This window comes from Panthera onca, chromosome A3 (genome assembly GCF_046562875.1).
Source record: "Panthera onca isolate mPanOnc1 chromosome A3, mPanOnc1 haplotype 2, whole genome shotgun sequence".
In the NCBI taxonomy this organism is placed as follows: domain Eukaryota; kingdom Metazoa; phylum Chordata; class Mammalia; order Carnivora; family Felidae; genus Panthera; species Panthera onca.
In genome coordinates, this window is record NC_138341.1 from 95,442,099 (window position 1) to 95,463,608 (window position 21,510).

The following is a 21,510-nucleotide window of genomic DNA, read 5'->3' on the forward strand; positions in this document are numbered from 1 at the left end:
CACGGTATTGTGTTCAGGGGCATTGGCAAAGGGGCAGGAGAGGGAAGCAAATGTCCAGCTGGCCAGGGCAAGGATGCATGGCAGGATAAGGGACATGGCCCAGAACACCAGGACCAAAATTGAACAAGAGAGGAAGTGAGACAGATGTTAGTCTAGATGTCTGCACGGTCAAATTCCTCAAAGCACAGACGTGCCGTCAATGCCCGTGTGTTTCTCCGGAACAAAACTCATGCACGTGAGATGTACTGTGCTATTTCCTTTTCTGTCAAGCACAGCCTTTCCCCAGTAAGATGCCACAGAAAGGAAAGACATGACCCATTAGAGAAGTTTATGTTCCATTAGGACCGGGACACTTAGGGTAGCTGAAACTCATTGATGGGAGCTGCTGGGGAGGTGTGGGGGTTACCCAGATAAACTGAGCGCTCCCCTCTGAGAGTCAGTAAAATGTCTGACTTAGAAAAAAGAATCTCAGCAGGTGTGATTCAGGGCCAAGTTTTGCCATGGAGATAGGGATTATTTTTCTTTTTTTCTTTTTCTTTTTTTTTTATTTTTTTATTTTTTAATATATGAAATTTACTAGGGATTATTTTTCAACAATGTATCATCAGCCAGCCTAACACTGACTCTGTTCCATAGATTCATTCCAAGAGAGACCTGGGCAGGGGGACCCACTTACTTAGTCCCAGTTGGGCTAGTTCTTCAAGTTGAGCCTCCGTCTTGGCTGTTGAAATGGCATAAGGCAACTTCAAGGTGAACGGCAAAACGTCCCTGGTTTTTCAAAAAGAGAGTATTTTGTAATTACATGTCTGCTTTCTATATCTAGCATGTCCATCCTAGAGATGTTTTGGCTTAGACTGAAACGTCCTAAGTAGACGCTACATCATACCTCATACCTAACCAGAACTTGTCTTTACTGGTGACAGGACTGCAAGATGACTATTCTTTCCTGTAGTAACACAGTCAGGACAGGCTGAGAGATAAGGCTGCCTGGCTTCAGTATCTGTAGTGAGGACCAAATTTCCTTCCTGGGTGGCTGAAATGTATCTAGTGTTAATATCAGAATCGCTACACTGGTGGATCTTACATACATACATGTAAAACATTATACACTAACTTGTTACATGTTCTGAAAACTGGGCCCCAATTCATTGGGCAGGAATGTGTCATCCTAAACCATGATTTATTATTCCAAGTCCTTACACAGGGCAGGTTTTCAACCACCATCTGTTGGTTTTACTTTGACATTTTCTTTTTTTTTTTTTTTTAATTTTTTTTTTAAACGTTTATTTATTTTTGAGACAGAGAGAGACAGAGCATGAACAGGGGAGGGGCAGAGAGAGAGGGAGACACAGAATCCGAAACAGGCTCCAGGCTCTGAGCGGTCAGCACAGAGCCTGACGCGGGGCTCGAACTCACTGACCGTGAGATCATGACCTGAGCCGAAGTCGGACGCTCAACCGACCGAGCCACCCAGGCGCCCCTACTTTGACATTTTCTAGCTAGAGTCCATGCAACCTGCTTTCTGTGCTGAAGACAAAACTTCCTCTTGTGTTTTAAGGTAGTGCTTCCCTATCTGTAACGTGCACATGTGAATCCCTCGGAGTCTCGTTTGACTGCACACTCTGATTCAGGAGGTCTGGGTGAGGCCAGAAGTTCGGCTTTTCCGCCATGCTCCCAGGCGATGTTGCTGCTGCTGCCCCTGCACCAAGCGCTGAGTAGGGAAGCAAATCTAAAGGACTTCATGGAACAACCCTGCCCTCAAGCAGCACGGCACTGTGTGTAGACCAGCAAACACACGCATCCAACATCACAGACTAACAGGCCCAACAGGAAGGAGCTGAAAGAACTTTCCAGGCCCTGGGAGAGGGTCTGGCATGCATGAAGAATAGCAAGGAGGCCATGATGCCTAGGGTGGAGTAAGTGAGGGACAAAACCTAGAGCTTCTGCCTGTATTTTGTCTACTCAAGATGTTGTGAAAATCTCCATTGAAGAGAATAAATATCTCAAACAACTAGTTGTTTACCATAAGATTAGGCAACATTCTAACTGAATCAGATTAAATCTGGATGACTTGAGAATTTTGGAAACCCCTGAAGCTGTTGACAATGAATAACAAATTAGTAAGGTCAATGAAAAGAGCAAAATATGAATAGAATGTGATTCTTGGCATGGGCTGTAATATACTGCTCACCTAAATACTAGTAATTGGCAGTCAGGATGCTGCTCTTTCCCGAGGTGTCAAGGATGGGTCACCCCCTGCTTCCAAGGACCCTATCGTCTGCCTCCAAATGTTGCGAGTACCTTCTTCTACTTGTTCACTTGCATCTGTCGTGGATGAAGCAGGCGGAGCCTCAGGGGATGGCAGTGTTTGTTATAGCTGCTGCCTGACCCCGGAGAGGTGATGACTCAGATTATAATCTTAAATGAAGATTAATGGGAAGCAGAACTTTGTAATGTCAAAGCAGCACATAAATATATGTTTCTACGGCTATACAAACTTATTAAAATCTTCTTTCTTTAGACAATTTGGGGAAAGACACATATGACGAAACCAACCTATGTTTACCTTAAGCATTTCACCTTACCCAAACCAGTACCTGGAGCCTAAACATCACATAGCTGGTTTTGGTTTTTCTTAATGGCATCTATGACAGGAAGCCACACCTGTCATTGCCTAATGGGTAGTCTTAGACTTTGATCTCCTGGAAAATTAGAGCCCTCTTCCACTGCACTAGCTAAGGGTATAACATAGCATCTCACCACCATCCCCCCTCCCCACAGGGTCACTTCCCTCTCATTAAGGAAAGGAACCCTAATTCTAAAACTTGTATAACAGAGAAAATACAGCCATCTTAGGTATAAATGTTTCACCCAAGAGTTTTAGTACACACGTAATCTACTTTTGACCCTTGCTCTATATGTTGTATTTCTAAACGGCAGGAGACTAACTTTATTGAGCACCTCCAGTGCACCAAGCTCTGTAACTCATGTGGGACCCACACAGGCCATTGGAAGAAGCTCTGATATCCCCCATTCCATGGATCAGGAGCACAGGAGAGCACAGAGGGGGAGGTCCCTGCACCCACTCACAGAGCTAATGTGGAATTAAGCAACCCGGCTGCACTGGATCCCAAAGTCCGTGGAGCTGTGCCATACAGTGGCAAAATATGGGCTCTAGCATCAAGGCAGGCCTGGGTTCAAATCCAATATTTGCTACATATTTATTGAATGACTGATTGTAGACAACTATCTCACTCTCTGAGCCATGGTGTCTTCATGATCCTAATTTCAGGGTTGCCATGAGGATTAGAAATAATGTATATATGGTCCCTAGCACAGATATAGAAAGCCCCTGAAATTATAATCGTACTTAATAAGTAATAATTAATAATTATTATTTCCTCTAGCCCTTTGCTACTCAAAATGCAGTTGTAGGACCAGCAGCATTGGTCTCACCACCTAGAGACAGTTGGAAACACAGACCATCAGATGCTGCCCCAGACCCCCCAAATCAGAGTCTCCATTCTAACAAGATTCCAGGTGATTCCAGTGTGCATGAAAGTTTACAAGGAAGTGCTCTCCATGACACTGATTATGACAAACTGACAGGGAGCTACTAGACATTGGTGACCAAGGTTTGCTCTCATTTATATCCGCAGCTCTAGTCTTCAGTGTGTCCCTCTGATGTGGCAAACCACATGCTGATTGATTCATGAATTCTCTAGTCTAGTTCACCTGTGCAGATGCATTCTGGGTGAATACCAGGGCTGACAATCCAACCACTTTCTCTACATGAATAGGCTCATGTACTAATAACCAACTAGAACATTTCAAAAACATTTGGTTAAGACTGGGTCAAATCAATTACTGATTACTAAGAACATTGACTTGGGTAAAACGAGTAACATAGAACATTAAAAGAGAAACAGAAACACCAAGAACCTTTGCATTTTGAGGGAAAAAAATAGAGAAATGAATCTCAGGTCACCCTGATCATAAAATGTCAATGTTGGGATTTTTCCATAAGCACCTTATATCGGTATCATGCTTTGTAGATTAAAGAAGGTTTTCATGTGCTTTATCTCCTTCAACCATCAAACAGCCCTGGACAGCAGGTACTCCAGCCTATTATGAACACTGAGAGGAGAGATGGTATCTTTTGTGTGCTGATGCCAAATACTGTTTTATAGGTGTAATGATCTTTCACGACAGGAAAATCAACAAGCTAACTATGAAGAGTAAGCATTGGCCAACTTCACCTCTGACTAACATGTTAGTGTTGAAATTCACTTTCGGGAACTAGATGGCCTCAAACCAGTTCAGGTGTGGGTCCCTGGGGAAGGTGGGGACATCTGCACCGTCCTCTTCTTTTCTTTGGGCAGCAGATCTCCATCCTTGCACAGGCCAAGGGCTGTTGGTGGTGTCCCCTCATAGAGCTGTGTCCAATTCTAGATGAAATCCCCTGGTTTCTTCCTCCCGGTAATCAACCCCCTGAAGTGCTTCCCCATCTCAGGCCATTAATTATGTGGCATTGCCAACCTGGTGACTTCTAGGGGTCAATAGCTCAGTGCCTTCCCCCGGGAGGGTCTAGTCCAACAGGTACAATAAATGTCTCACATGAGAAATAACTTTACCCTTAAATTAACATAAAGGAAATGAACCCCAAATAAGCCTCTCAGTCTCAAAGTATGATGGCTGTAAGACATGATCTTTGGAAACAACCTAGTAATGCATGCCTGTCTGTGTTCTATTGGCTGCAATAGACATACAGAGAAGGCATAGAGGCCAACTGAGCTCCACTGCCTACATGGGGGCAGTGTCAATCTCTGCAGATGAAGAGTATGGATTCTTAATCACCAAAAGAATACTCAATTTGAGGGCACCTGGCTGGCTCAGTCAGTTAAGTGTCGGACTCTTGATTTCAGCTCAGGTCATGATCTCACAGTTCGTAAGTGTCCATGCTGACAGCAAAGAGCCTGCTTAGGATTCTCTCTCTCCCCCTCTCTCTGCCCCTCCCCCATTCATGTGTGCATGCATATACCCTCTCTCAAAATTAAATAAATAACCATTAAAAAAAAAGAATAGTCAGTTTGAAAAATTATTATGGCTAGGAAGAAAAAAGAGAGAAAGACTTTAACAACTCACATGCTCCCCACACTTATTAACATGATGATTTTTGGCTTAACTACTTGTAGTCTAACACAGTTGCTTTAGTTATGAAAAGGACATGAGAACCAAATGGGCCTGTAGGACAGTGATGCAAGGTTTATGGGCTGGTTTAAGGCTCCCGTATTTCTAGAATGAACTACATCCTTTGAGGATTTTCAGAAACAGTATCAGGGACATTTATTTATTTTTATTTTTTTCAGAGAGAGAGAGAGAGAGAGAGAGAGAAGAGGGCACAAGTGAGTGGAGACAGAAAGAATCCCATGAGGGGCAGAGTCGGGGGGGGGGGGAGGGAGAGAAAGACAGAGAGAAGCAGGGCTCACCTGATGCGGGGCTCGTGCTCATCTAATGCAGGACTGGAACTCATGAACTGTGAGCTCATGACCTGAGCCAAAGATGCTTAACTGACTGAACCACCCAGGCACCACACATTATCAGGGACCAGGTTTGTACCATGGGTCCCTTTCTGTGTGTGCATGGTTGCATGTATGTACATGTATGTGTATGTGTGTTTGTTCCCCTGCTTGCTGGGTCGAGGTGAAACGAACCATAGGGACAGTTTAAAGACACAGACATATTAATTTGGAGGGACTCGCATAGTTATTTTGATCAGTAACCAATCCTTCCAGGGACATCTAGTCAGTGGCAAGCCTCCCAGACCCCTCCACCCTGCTTTAATCTAGAAACCCCAGGGCTGTTTATATGGTACACACCAAGCAGGCACTCGAACTCCTAAGAGGAAAAGAGGCCTTACCTGCTGATGCAGTAGAAAGCAATGAGCCGGAATAAATCTGCAAAACTGATTCCTGAGCCTTCCAGGGAAAAGGCTGGAAAAGAGAGAATTTGGAAACCAGCTGAGTGTCCTAGAGCACTGTTCTGGGAAAGGAAAGGCCCTCTGGTGTTATCTGCTGCGTGCATAGGACCATCTCTGAGCTCTCAAACCAACTACCGTGTGGCTTATCAGATCCAGCTGTGAGGAGGATGTGTGTCAGCCAGAAACAGGCCAGTAGAGTCCACGGCCTAGAAGTTCAGCCCCTGACTCACTGGGAGCACGTGCTCCAGTGCTTGGTAAACAGACCGGCGCAGGCTCAAAGTTACAACTATCTTTTTTCTTTTTTAAATTCAAACACAAAGTTGGTCAGGGGGCAGGGGCCAGTGAGGCTGGAGGGAGAGGCCATTGGCACACAACACAGCTTGGTAAACACCCAAGCCCCCACCACCCTTGACCTTCCTAGGTTGGCCCTCCTGGGACACACTCCTCTTTGCCAAAACAGGCCACCTTTGGTTAAGACACAAGGCAGCTTGGAGGAAAACAGAAGGTTCCAGTAAATTAGTTTTTAAATTCAATGTGAAAGTTTCAAAAACTCACTGACTTAGAATGCCCCCACCCACTACCACTGTCACCACCAAGGGCACAAGCCTCCTAGGGAAGATGTTCTGGCAAGATGGTGTACCATATTGCACATCTTCCAAATGGCAGGGCAGTGAGTGGATAACTTCAAATACTTGTGTATTTGCCAACCACTCCTCATGCCAGGCTGGCTGAAATGCCATTCAGACAGTCTTTCAAAAATATTCCAAACATCCTCAGCTTTGTGAAGATTTCCTCATTTCCTCAATCAGATGAGTTTTTCTCCCAATTGCCACACTTCATGTCCTCATTTATGTTGCTTGCTATTTGCTTATGTTGTATTATTTTGATTGTTTAGTATTTCTATAGCACCCCCAAAATATACCTATGCCTCTACACACATACCATGACATAGACAGAAACAAAAAAATACACACATGTGCACCACAATTTAGCAAGTTAAGTAGGAAGAAACCGATTTGGGGTAGGTTAACTTGTCTGAGCCTTGGTTTTCTCCTCTGTACAGTGGACAATAATAGTACTTTCCCTGTCTCCCCAAAGGGTAGGAGTGGAAAGGGAAATTTAAAAAAATGGAGTAATTCATGTGAAAGCAGTCTATACAAATATGAGCTGGTATTTATTATTAAACCATATTGTCCAGATGTTATGACAAAATATCTATGTTTTCAGAGCAAGTCCTTCCTTTCTCAATCTACCTCTGTTCATAGAGAACCAAGGCCCTGGCCAGGAAGGGGCCATCATGGTGAGACCAAGACCTGTGGTAATTAGTTACAGTCAGGTTAATGCTTTGCTCAGACCAGCTCTTTCAACCACTTTAAGTCCCCCAGATAGGAATAGGGAATTGATCTGAGTCTTGACACAATAGAGAAGAAAAATCTTCAGCCAGGAGGAATCTAAGATGAACACCCAGAAAGCAGGAAAGTACAAACATTAACTGTACTTATTGTAGGGGAGCAAAGAAGGGGCTTCCAGGCTAACTTATCATGCTTCACTTTGGATATTAGAAGGGATTTAAAAACCAGTTAGATCTGGGGCGCCTGAGTGGCTCAGTTGGTTAAGCGTTTGACCCTTGGTTTCTGCTCAGGTCATGATTTCACGGTTCATGAGTTTGAGCCCTGTATTGGGATGTGTGCTGACAGTGCAGAGCCTACTTGGAATTCTCTCTCTCTCTCTGCCCCTATCTTGCTTGCACACACACACTCTCTCTCTCTCTTTCAAAATAAATAAACTTAAAAAAAAATTAAAGGGCCCCTGGGTGGCTCAGTTGGTTAAGTGTCTGACTTTGGCTCCGGTCATGATCTCCCAGTTTGTGGGTTTGAGCCCCACGTCAGGCTCTGTGCTGACAGCTTAGAGCCTGGAGCCTGCTTCAGATTCTGTGTCTCCCTCTCTTTCTGCCACTCCCCTGCTCACGCTTTGTCTCTCTCTCAAAAAAAATTAATAAACATTAAAAAAGATTTTTTTAAATTAAAAAAAAACCAGATCTATCACTTGTTGGCAAGCTGACTTTCAAAAGCCACCTCAGCATGGCCTTTCTTTACTTAATATTTAATCGTCTTTAAAATGGAGGGCTTGAAATCTATCTTGTGATTACCTCCTAATGCAAATAAACTGGTATGAACTATGCACAGGTCACTGACTGTGGAAGTCTTTCCTGGCATCAGTGTCCTTGTGAAGCCTAGAGGAAAGACATTACCAGGTCCAGGTTTACAGAAGAACCTGAGGTTGACCACAAAGAGGCTGACAGGTTTCACTTCTGCTAGAAATGTGTCCTCTAGACTTCCATTAAGGCCATTTGGCTCAGTGAGACTATGAACTCCAGGTTGAGTATAATCCCTTATTTGCCCTTAAAATGACCTCAGTACCTTTGGTTTTTCAAATGCAGAGACTGAGGCTTGCTTAGGTGTAAATCAAGAAGCAAGCAAAAATCCTAGTCTCAGTCTTAACGTTTATTTATTTTTGAGAGAGAGACAGAGAATGAGTGAGAGAGGGGCAGAGAGAGAGACACACACACAGAATCTGATGCAGGCTTCAGAGCCTGAGCTGACAGCACAGAGCCCGAAGCAGGGCTTGAACCCATGAGCCGTGAGATCATGACCTGAGCTGAAGTCAGGAGACTTAACCAACTGAGCCACCTAGGCACCACCACCCCGTCACCCCCAAACCAGTTTCAGTCTAACTATTGAGAGAGTCAACATGCTTCCAAACTTATTTCTCCTGGCCTTCACTCCTCAACTTGCTAACCTGTGATTTCAATGAAACCTTCCCCTTTGGAGCACAGATTCACTATGGATCCTTCCTTGGAAGTTGGCAATACATCAGCATTGTGTGTTCCCTTTTATATTTAAAATGTGTCCAGGGGTGCCTGGGTGGCTCAGTTGGTTAAGTGTCTGACTTCAGCTCAGGTCATGATCTCAGTTTATGGGTTCAAGCCCTGTGTCAGGCTCCGTGCTGACGGTGTGAAGCCTGCTTGGAATTCTCTCTCTCTCCCTCTGTCTCTCTGCCACTACCCACCCCCTCCCGACTTGTGCTTTCTCTCTTTCTCAGGATTAAATAAATAAATAAATAAATAAATAAATAAATAAAGTGAAACGTGTCTTCCCAAGACTTCACATTTTCAATGATTGCAGAATAGCAAAAAGAAAACCAATTCTATTGAACACCACTCTCCCTTCAAAACTTCTGCCAGTTGATTTTTTCAGAGGGCTGGATTCTGCCTCTGATTAGCTGCATTTCATAGACGACTGAACAGTGATCGTCTGGAGGGAACACGTCCACTCAAGGATTATTCACAAGATGTGCAGACACGTGCTGTAGCATGAGAACCCATAAAAAGGCCGAATCGCTGCAGCCTGTCCTACAGGTTAATCATCAGCAAACCTAGGAATCAAATCCATGCTCTACTTAACTGGAAGGGGGGCAAGAAAGACAACCTGCCATATGCCAACCAGTAGGCTGCATAATTTGTACATAGGTTGTTTAATTAAACTGTTAATAGCTCTCTGATGTTATGATCACCCCAATATACTGATAAGAAAACCAAGGCTCCTAAGGTAGGCTACCTGCCCAGGCATCGAGTGAGTAAGTAACAGCAACAGGATGCAGACTCATGTCTGTCTGTCTCAAAGGGTAATCTCCTTCTACTTCCACTTGTTGGGGAGACCCGAGGCCCTCCCATCAACCAGGACTTAGCCATCAGGTGACTACTCACTGTATGTGCTTTCCTTTATGGCAAATTCCTTGAGTGGGGCTCCAAATTCACAGGGCAGGCGAAGTGAGAGGACTTTCTTCTGCATTTTGGTAGATTTACGAACCAGGAAGATCTAACAGAGGGAAAAGAAATTCAAGCTTAGGAAATATCTGGAAGGTCAGAACCTGGACATATGATTTCCTGCACACCTAATGTCCATGACTAGAATGCCCTTCATAACGAACATGTCCTGCAAGATTCAACCCAGAACGCTCTACTGACAGCAAAAGGGACTATCAAAGAGCATGCCCCAGATGACTTCCTTTGATAACTGGCTTCAAAAGAATCCTACTTTCCCTTTGACAGAACCTTCTCCATGAGGCTATGGGCCCCCTTGGTCTACAGAAGCATTTTCAGTTTGGTAATTGTTTTATAGCGCATGTTAAGTGTTCTCTAGCCCGTGTCTTATTTGGGCATCATGGTTGATGACACCCAGATTCTAAACACAGGTAACATGACTAAACCACAGGTGGTGAACTGGGAGTTCACTGACTAATTTGGCTCGTGGGTGTGTTTGTGATAGAAAATTAAATTTGTTTCTAAGAGTGAAAAAGCAGTTTTGGTTGTTTTTCACATTAAAACCAGAATTTCTAGCTTCTCTTGGAAAACAGGATGATATGGCAAGGCCAGGTATGGTGACAATTGCCGGAGATTAAAACGGCTGCCCCATTAGGGAGCAGGAAGGTGTGCTCGAGCGTCACTACAGCCAAACTGGAGCTGCAGGCCTGTTTACTCCTGACTCACCCCATTTTGTGACAATCTCGCTCCCGGTTCTAATACTGCCTTCGGATGCATGCTTTATTTTATTCATTTATTTTTAAATAATTTATTGTCAAATTGGCTAACATACAATGTGTACAGTGTGCTCTTGGTTTTGGTGGTAGATTCCTGTGATTCATCACTTACATACAACACCCAGTGCTCATCCCAACAAGTGTCCTCCTCAATGCCCGTCATCCATTTCCACACACACCCCCCCCCCCATCAACCCTCAGTTTGTGTTCTGTATTCAAGAGTCTTTTATGGTTTGCCTCCCTCCCTCTCTGTAACTATTTTTTCCCCTTTCCTCCCCCCCATGGTTTTCTGTTAAGTTTCTCAAGTTCCATATATGAGTGAAAACATGATATCTGACTCTTTTCACTTAGCACAATACCCGCCAGTTCCATCCACGTTGCTGTAAATGGCATGATTTCATTCTTTCTGATTGCCAAGTAGTATTCTATTGTGTATATAAACCACATCTTCTTTATCCATTCATCAGTTGATGGACATTTAGGCTCTTTCCATAATTTGGCTATTGTTGAAAGTACTGCTATAAACATTGGGGTACAAGTGCCCCTATGCATCAGCACTCCTGTATCCCTTGGGTAAATTCCTAGCAGTGCTATTGCTGGGTCATAGGGTAGTCCCATTTTTAATTTTTTGAAGCACCTCCACACTGTTTTCCAGAGTGGCTGGAAAACACTCTGTTTTCCAGTTAGCATTCCCACCAACAGTTTCAGATGCGTGCTTTAAACCAGCCCAAATCCCAGTGCTGATCTCGGGCCACCATCTTGGCTTCCAACACTGCAGAGGCAAGTACACCATGTACTTCTATGTACTGCACAACTCCAGGGGGCACCGATTACCTAGGCTACAAATCAAATAGTGCTCCCTGGAGCATGCAGTGGGGCAGCCGGCTGAGTTCTGGTTCCCTTCTGTAGTACACAGTCCTTCTCCAAGGATTCTATCCTGTCTTACTTCTTTAGCCACTTCCTCTGCATTTGGACACCATGGTCTCTGCTCCCTGACTACTACTACTACTATTATTATTATTATTATTATTATTATTATTATTATTATTTAACCTTATCTTCGCTTCCTTCTGTATATCTAGTCAATAGCTCCTAAGAAACTTTATCTGGGTGGGGGGTGGGGGGTGGGGGTTGAGAGGGTGGCTATGGGGATTGGGTGTCTTTTAAGGAGGGAGTTGGGAAGACCTTTGAGTTCTCTCTGGTCCCCCAGCACCCATGGGGAGGCAGTCATAGAATAGAATACATGTAATAGTCACTTTTGGGAGTCAATGTTTCTGGGACACCCTAAAACTGAAACAGATATTTCCTAAACATTAGGGGGTTTAAAAAAAAGCCCAAAGCATGGCTGGGAGGGCGCTGATCATTGGTGGAATCGAAGTATTATTCCCTCGTGCAGCTGGGAATCTCCTTGAGCCTTGGGGTTCAGGGAGAGTACAACCTTATTTCCTGAATGTCTGCAGCTTTAGAGCAGAGGTTGGTAAAGTCGGCCTGTAGACCCAATCTATCCTGGGCCACCTGTTTTTGTAGATAAAGTTTTATTGAAACAAAATCCCAGTCATTCATTTATATGCTGTCGATGGGTGTGTCTGCACTACAAGGCAGAGGTTGTGAGAGATTGTGAGAGGTTGTGACAGACAGTATGGCCCACAAAGCCAAAAATATTTATACTCTGGCCCTTTACAGAAACTTTGCTAATTTCTATCATAGGAATAAGGGTGGCAGCACCCCAAGGACCCATGCCTCCATGGACAGACTTTCAAATGTCCTTTCCTCTCACACCTGCTTTTCCTTCTCTTCAGCATTCTTGCTCCTGGTGCACTGTGGCCTCTCCTGATCTGTGTTTCTCCTGTCCTCAGCCTGTCATCAGCCTGCCCCATCTCATCAGGCAGGTCCTGTCTAGGGATCAAGTAGGTGGACAGATAGAACATCCTGCCTGACTTGTTCCCCACAAGGTCTCAGCAGGAATGGACGTGCCCAACACTGGGAGGGAAGGTGGGCAGAGTAGGGAATTGTTGCCTAACAACAGGGCAACCTCCCTCTCCAGAATTTCTGTGCAGAAATGCAGGAGCAGACAACTCAACCTCCAAAAGAGAGGGCCCCACAGACGTAGGTCTGATCATACAGACCCAGATTACAGGCAACAACCTGGTGTGCTGGCCAAGGAATTTTCCACAAAGATGATCAACTATTGCGCCTAGTCACCCTGAGCATGTTCCAACAGTCCTGTCTGTTTCTGTCTGTTGAAACAAAGACTTACTTAGAGGTCAAAAAATGGTAACAGACAGGCTCTTGCTGATAGGAAACTCAAAAGTTTGTTTTTGTGCTCAATTGCTACAATATTGTCAACCAGCTACCATGGAGTTTCTTTTTCTTGCTTCTCCATATATTTCTTAGTTTCTATCTCTTGTCCTGAGTTGTTCCAAGTCTTACTTTATCTGTGACTTATTGTATTTGCCCTTTTTTGGGAAGTAGACATTGTACACAGGTGACCTCCAATATAATCTCTGTGATGGTGGAAACATCCTATATTCTGCACCATCCTATATGGTAGCCTCCAGCCATCTGTGGCTATGAGCACTTAAAATGTGGCTAGTGCAACTGAGCAACTGAGTTTTTAAATTTAATTTTATTTTATTAATGTAAAGTTAAACAGCCACACAGGGCAAGTGGCAACCACATTGAACAGCACCAGATACATCAATCACCAAGTGACATTTTGGGGGGAACCACTATAGAGTCATGGAGTGGTCTTGATTAAGAGATTGGTATTGGGTAGGAAGTAGCAGAAGAAACATAATTGGAAAGTGAGCCCCATGAGAAGTCACTGAGGAAGCCCAAAGAGAAAGAGAATTACACATCAGCAGCCAGAGTAGGCAAGTCTATGGACACAGAAATTTTGAACTTTGGGTCCCAAGTTGGATGGCTAGGTCCTGGCAGTGTTCCCAGGCTCAGAATGAAAACAGCAGGGGCAACTGAAGACCCTATAACCAGGCTCATTCTCAGTGTTGAGGCCCAAGAAGTCAGCCCAGATGCCCTCTTATCCTGCTGAGTCCTAGACCTCCCTGGGTAACTGAGCTGATGAAGACAGAAAGACAAACCATGAAGGGACTCTCTTCCTTGGAGCTGCCTCCATACTTTCCACAATCTCCTTGCATTGCAACCCAGGTATGCACCAGACACCATGCTCCATAAAGCCTGGGAAATAACTTTCTGGAACTCCAAGTCTTTCTCTTTAAGAAAGCAGCAGCCCTGCTTGTCTCAAACTGTTTCCTTGAGATTCTGAGTCTTACCCCTGGAGGTTGGGACCGAAGGACTTCGGCTGCCCCCTCCTCACTCAGACTCAGCTGCAGCCATATTGGGTGGGTGTGGAGAAGCCGGTCCAAAATGCTGAGTCTGTTGGAGAGGCTGTCATAGCCAGAGTCCCAGGGACAAGTCTTCACATCCTTTTCTTCAGAATAGCCATCGTCCTTGTGTCTTACCATGCTAGGAGAAAGAGAATTGGCAGGTGTCAAATGGCTGCTGCCCTGTTTCTCTGCCAAGGAGATCATTGTGCAGTCTCTAGGCTACGCCTGTCGTAGCACACACCCCATCTTTTCATCTCCACCTCACGTGTCTTCCTTCCAGCCAGAAAGCTTTCTGAGGGCAGATGCCATATTAGCTTTCACTCCGTATCTACAGTATTAAACAGAATACTCAACAGATCCAACAGACCTCCTATTTCCAACACAGTTTTCAAAAGCTTCTAAACATCCTGAATGCTGTTGGGTCTGTCTTCTGGCATAAACCATTTCACAATTTGAGCACAGAACCCTCAATGCTGAATTTCATATGGTAGCATGAGGTCCTAAAGCCCCAAAAGATTTATCATAAGCACAAGCATGACATGCTCTAAAAGCACAGACAAAAATGGGGTGCCTGGGCAGCTCAGTTGATTAAGCATCCAACTTTGGTTCAGATCATGATCTCATGGTTTGTGAGTTTGAGTCCCGCATCGGGCTCTGTGCTGACACCTTGGAGCCTGGAGCCTGCTTTGAATTCTGTGTCTCCCTCTCTCTCTGCCCCTCCCCTGTTTGTGCGCTCTCTCTCTCTCTCTCTCTCTCAAAAATAAACATTAAAAAAATTTAAAAGCAAAGATAAAACATTCACACTCACTCATGCACACTCATTTTCCACCCGAATGAATTGGATTTCATTTCTTTTCACACATCTAGGCATTTTTATTACTAATATTATTTGTAATAAAACTTCACAGTTGATGAATGCTGTGCTATTCATAAAATTATTCATACTAACATTATTCATAATTGCCATAAAGTGGAAATGGACCAAATTTCCATCAACTAATGAATGGAGAAATAAAATGTGGTATATCCATACAATGGAACTTTATTCAGCCATAATATTCATTCTTTTTTATGAATGGAGTACTGATCTGCGCTCCAAAATGGAATGAACTGTGAAGACTTCATGCTAAGTGAAAGAAGCTAGACACAAATACGGTACAATTCCATTTATACAAAATATCTAGACTAGACAAAAATAGAGAAACGGAAAGATTAGTGTTGCCTGGGATCGGGGGCAGGGATGGGATGGGTAGTGATTGCTAATAGGTATGGAGTTTCTTTTTGAAGTAAAGAAAATGTTCTGGACCAAGATGTATGGATGGCTGTACAACTTTGTGAATATGCTGAAAACCACTGAATTATACACTTTAAAGTATGATATGTGAATGAAATCTCAATAAAAAGATGTCATATTGATTTCCATAGTTGCCTTGAGCCCCAACACTAATCCTGTGACTGAGTGTTTAATCCCCATTTTATGAATGAGAAAACAGAGGCCCATCCAAGAAGGTATTGGGATGTCCAGAGTTATAAATTGCCATGAAATGGCAGAGCCAGAAATTCAAGAGGTCTGGTGTTCCTCCAACTTTGCAGGTAACAAGTAAGATCATGAACACAGGAGAGCTTTATCTATGTGGTTTCTACTGTCTGCCATCCCTTTACAAAAATTCTCTCGTTTCCTGTAAAACAGCCCCAAAAGGCAAGTACCAGGAATCCAGTGTTTTTAAATAAAGGGGACAGGGAAGCCCAGACAGCTTAAGTAACTTGTACAAGGCAAGGATGTGCCTCTGAGAGTGAGAAGGTAGAAATTCCAATCCAAGGGTGCTTGGCTCTGGGCTCTCTTTCCCTCTATCACGCCCTGCCTCTCAATGAGCTGGTCATCAACACCAGTCTAGAAGTGGCCGGTGGAAAATATCAGAGCTGATCACTCACATTTGAAGGGCCAAATTCAGGTTGGGGTTCAAATGGTCTTCAAACATCTAAACCCCAAGAAACCTAAATGTGTGGCCTGAATGAAGTCTTCAACATTGCGAATGATGGAGATAAAGCCACATTGTAGGCAAGAGTGAAAAAATGTTTTAAAAAAATGTGCTTTTTTGGGCATACCACTCCTAAGAGGCAGGATTGAATATAGAAGAAGCCAACCTAAGGCAATCATTTTGGGGTGAGCAGGCTCAGTAACATACCCACAAGGACAGCGTGTGGGCTGGCCAGAGACTGCCATGCTAATGTCTTCTCTGCACATTCTTGACTTTGTACAGATCTAAAGAATATCATACTTCCATTCAAGATATACATTTTGTTTCCCCAGAAAGTTTTCCTATACCTTTGCTACAACTTTCCAGATGGGAGAGTATGGGCCAAAAAAGAGCAATTTCCCATTCTGCAAATGCCATTTCAGGGCCTCCAGGTATTTTGAAGTGAATCTTTGCAGCTATAAGAACACCCTCTTCAAAATGAAGCTGGTGTTAAAATTCCTTTCACATGAGGTAAATGAGGCCACTTTAGAGCAGAGATTCTCAACGCTGGCTGACTATTAAAATTGCCTGGGGAGCTTCAACATGTTTTGATGGCCAGACTGCACCCCAGATCAAATAAATCAGACCTTTTGGGGTGGGACCCAGGAATCACAATTTAAAAAATTTCCCCAGGCAAACCCAACTTGAAGGCAAGTTTACAACCACGGCATTGGATTGGCACTGGAGCCCAAGAGAGAAATCTCCTAGGGTTTGTAAAGCTACAGATTCCTGGTTCCAGCCCCAGAGGGTCTGATTCTGTAGCTTGGGGGCTGGAGCTCTGCATTTCTAACAAGCTCCAGGAGACACTGATGCTGCAGTCTGAGGAACACTTGCTTGAGACCTAAGAGCAAAATGTGCACTTGAACCCAGATCCAATTAGGTGGGGTGGGTTTTTGGGGGAGGGGGGACTGGGGTTTGGAGGAGGGTGGTAACATGCCACTGAAAGAATTCTCCAAACCCAAATAAACCCTACATCCCTGCCATCTCGGGTTGGCAATATTTTACCAAGAGCAAATTTCTACAGTCTCTAGCACGGCAATCCTAACGCTCACATGTGCTGTGAGTAAATATGTTGGTGCTTTTATCTTCCTTAGAAGGGCACATCCTGTGATACCTCAGCTGTTCAAGAAGCTAAAGAGCCTTTGTTTTGACAACCAACCTCAGCCTAAAAATCTAGGGTCCAGTCAGGAAGACAGTGAATAAGATTCATGGGGCTTCATAAAGGAGCAACCATTAATTAGATCTTGTCTTTGCCTATGACTAAGCTAACACTTTTCTTTAACATCCTTTTGAGATTTATAGTATATTATTATAAAACAGGTTGAAAGAGGGGCGCCTGGGTGGCTCAGTTGGTTAAGTGTCCAACTCTTGATTTCATCTTATGGTTCATGGGTTCAAGCCCCACGTTGGGTTCTACATTGACAGCACAGAGCCTGCTTGGAATGTTCTCTCTGCCCCTCCCCTGCTCTTTTTCTCTCTCAAAATAAAAATAAATAAACTTAAAAAAATAAGAGAGAATAAAAGAAAGAAAGAAAAAAAGACATTAGTTTTTATCAGAGACAACCTTTAGGGAAGAACTAATGTGGGAAATGTTGAATCTGCACTGCACGCTGTTGGTGTCCTGCCCAGTCCCCCTTTACAAGACCAGGTACCCATGTCCCTGCTGCCATGAGCACTGGCTGCCGAAAGCTCACAGCTTTCTCCCTTCTTCTGGGCATACCCAGAAAGTCACTTCCTCCTCAGGGAGAGACGCTCTGCTAATGACATGCTGATGCAGGTCATAGAGGAATGGCCTTCTTGCCTGTAGGAGGGACAACTCTGGGGTTGCTATTCATGTTGCAGAACTCCCTGTGGGATCAGGCTGAGGCTAGACTCCAGCTGCCTCCATATCTTTGCCTGGTTTCCTGCTCGTCCCAGACTGCACCCCTCACTCCTTTACAGGCTGCTCCTGAGACCCTGTCTCAATAAATCACAACACAAGAATCTGCATCTCAGGCTCTGCTTTTAGGGAATTCAGTCTGAAACAGAAACTGAAGATATGAATAGAAACTACTGATTCCTAAAACAGATGTCTGCCTGCATGTATCAGGGGTGGGGGTAGGGGTAAGGGGTGGGTGGGGAGGTGGCAAAGAATGAGCGGTTTATAAAAGATAAACCAGTATGATATAATCCAGGAGATTCTCATATGGCATGGTCACGGTGGGATGGCCAGCAAACAAGACCCACCTCCCCTTTTGAGCTTTGTCTTTCTAACCTGCAAGTGGTAAATAACCTCTCCATCACAGTATAGGTATAAAACTGATGCTAACATCAGTACGTGAAAGATTATTAGGGGATAGAACATTCACAGTCCTAAAATATCACCCCACAGATTACTTATGAAGAGGAAAGGTACTCTGACAATAGAGAAATCTGGGAGACACCATCTTTAAAAAAATGTTTTTTTTAACTTTTATTTATTTTTTGAGACACACAGAGAGACAGAGCATGAGCTGGGGAGGGGCAGAGAGAGAGGGAGTCACAGAATCTGATGCAGGCTCCAGGCTCTGAGCTGTCAGCACAGAACCTGATGCGGGGCTCAAACTCACAGACTCACGGACCACGGACCTGAGCCGAAGTCGGACGCTTAACCGACTGAGTCACCCAGGCACCCCTGGGAGACACCATCTTAATCAAGTGATCAGTATGAACACCTGCAACAATGAGACACCTGACATCATGAGCCTCAGATGTTATACTCTGAGAAGGTACAGTACCCCCTGGGTCATCTCCCTGCCCCCAAATGTGTTCAGAATCTACACAAGAGAAAACTATCAGACAAATCCAAAGTCAGGGACTTTCTTCAAAACCACTGGCCTAAACTCCTCAAAATATCAATGTCACAAAAAATTTTTTCTTAAAGACTGTGGGATTATTATAAATAAAAGGAGAATAAAGGGACATGATAACTATTGAGTACACAGAATTGATCACATATGGCATCAATAAAAAACAGCTATAAAGAACAACTGGAGATATTTGAATAAGGGTATATAACAGATAATATTGTATTAATGTCTAATTTCCCGACTGTGGTAATTTTATTTATGTAGGAAAATGTTCTTGCTCTTAAGAGATGCAAACTGCAGAATTTAGGGTCAAAGCATGAAAATTTTGGAAAGTAAGTGTCAAATGGTCAGCACCCCATTCCCCTCCAAAAAAGGGGAGATATAGAAATAAGGAAATTGTGGCAAAATTTCAATAATTGGTGCATTCAGGTGAACAGTACTATTCTTAACTTGCCTATAATGTTTGAAATTTCTCAAAATAATAGATTAGGGAAAATATCTACCATCTCCCTGGGATTTTGAGTATAAAATTCATGTATTCAACTCTTACTACTATTTCCAAGCATCTAGGCTTGCTTTCACGGGGAGAGAGATCTCAGGTATGGATTCAGTGAGACCCACAGCCACGTGTGAAAATACTGGGCAAACCCCAGAATGCCCCACAAACGTAAGGTGCCTCTGGCGGCAGAGAACAAACTCTGGGAAACTCCTATACTATATCTGCCCTCAATCCAACTGACTGGGACCTCATGGTTCTGAAGCAGCCCAGTGGATATTACACCCACTTGGGAGACAGGACTCTCCAGCACTAGCTACATTGTGGTCACACCCAGTTTAAAGCTCTTCTGAGTGTGGGATGAGAGCGCCTTTCTACTTGGCTGTATTCCCTTCATTCCCAGGGCCAAGCGTTAGTAACCTAGACAGGAGCAAGAATAAATGACTCCAGAAAGCACATTCTAATGTAGGACAGGCAGAAAGACACTACGTGTAGTTTTATTAAGTTGCACAGATCTCAGATTCAACTAAGGGAAACGAATAATTTGCAGCAGAATTTCCAAATGATGTCCTTTCCTGTCTCAATCCAGAACTCCAGAGGGTGGCATAACCTATCAATGCAGCTTCTAATGACCAGGCTCCCAACCACCACATAGGAGGTGTGTTTACTTTGACTTTACAGTCCAGTCTCTTTTCAAGTAAATGACATAGAGAACAAAGCAATATATAAAGTACATAAGATTTTGATGTAGGTTGTCTCTGGAAAAAAATACTGGTGCAGTAAATATAGTCAACAACCTTCTATACATAAGAATCCTAATTCAGCTGTTGAATAGCAAAAATGAAGCCTAAAGGGACTAGGTACGAGGCATAATGTCAAGTTATTACTATCAACAAGGTGGTACATTCCATTTGACTAGAGGGTCTCAGCACAGGTGCAGTGTCCTCCTGGATGGCTCTGTCCTCAGGATATGGGGACAAAACAAGTATACACAAAAACCAAAAAGCTGGGGTGCCTGGGTGGCTCAGTTGTTTAAGCATCCGACTTCAGCTCAGGTCATGATCTTACAGTTTGTGAGTTCGAGCCCCGCATCAGGCTCTGTGCTGACAGCTCAGAGCCTGGAGCCTGCTTCGGATTCTGTGTCTCATTCTCTCTCTGCCCCTCCCCAACTTGTGCTCTGTCTCTCAAAGATAAATAAAAATGCAAAGAAAAAAGAAAAGCCAACCCCCCTCTGTGTGCGTTGAAAACACACCTTCATTAAGCTAAACAATTATATTTTTGAAATGGACAATTTACATCAACATCTGTTGTAAGCTATCCTTGATTATTTTTTAAAGAAAAAAGCTGTTACAATTAAATGCTTCAAAATGTGCTATGAATTTTTCTTTCTAAAGCAGACCAGTAGATCATAATTCAACTAAAAAGGGGATGGCTTTAGTGAATTAACAACTTCTAAAAACATCTCATAGAATCAATGGCAAGTCCTCCAGAATTAAGTAAAGCAGGCAGTGACTCTAATCGAGCAAGGATCTCATACACCACTTCTTATGGTTCTCTCTGGCTCCCTTCTGCATTTTTGCATGTGTGAGAATATATGCCTCTGCACAAACACTGTCCCGTCTGCCATGGAATTTGGTACAGGTGAGATCTACCTGCGTGGAAAAGCCACTCTTATATTTTATCTAGGTACTCTGTTTTGCTTCCACTTACAGAATTAATGGGCCCTGTAAACTGGGACATCTGGAGGCATTTAGATGACCAAGTCAGCAGGAGAGGTTGAAGGAAGGACTATCAGGACCTTCTAAAATACAGCTTGGCTTTTGGCTTTTGCCTGCTTCTTCTCTACTCCCCAATTCCTGGACCCAGATTCCACCCCTGGTCTCCTATATCAGGCTTTACAAAGGTATGGAAGGTGATTCTCTCTTGGCAGGGGACTCACTGCTTGCTTCCATGCCAATCCTGGTCATGCACTTAGAGCTAAGTAACCCACAAGGGCTACCTCAGGTTTGGATCTGAAGTGGTGAGTGGCAGGCTCCATCCAGGTCTTACCTGGATTTCCAGCAAAGTGCTCCCTGATAACTCAAACTTTAGGAAGACTCAATGCTCTTTCTGAAGCCTGAGCTTTGGTGGACTTTCCCAGCTTTTAAGAAAACTAATAGTTTTTCCTTGTTTACATGATATCTAATAAACAGTCATAGAATGAATCATGACAAGTCGATGGAGTTAATTATAATAACAGGATGCT

General features: G+C 43.8%; 1 protein-coding gene across 11 annotated transcripts in view; it reads right to left on the reverse strand.

Moving 5' to 3' along the window:
- The window catches only part of RIN2 (Ras and Rab interactor 2), a 225,070-nt gene that overhangs the window by 30,497 nt on the left and 173,063 nt on the right, over positions 1-21,510 (reverse strand). For 9 of the 11 annotated variants that reach the window (XM_060611176.3, XM_078444300.2, XM_060611190.3 and 6 more), the window contains 4 exons: positions 13,870-14,062; positions 9,747-9,858; positions 5,921-5,993; positions 677-768 (listed from right to left, as the gene is read on the reverse strand). In XM_060611176.3, coding sequence (XP_060467159.1) covers positions 677-768; positions 5,921-5,993; positions 9,747-9,858; positions 13,870-14,062 — 470 coding nt within the window. The remainder of the gene's footprint in view (positions 1-676; positions 769-5,920; positions 5,994-9,746; positions 9,859-13,869; positions 14,063-21,510) is intronic. The other 2 variants (XM_078444302.2, XM_060611232.3) reach the window with 1 other exon arrangement.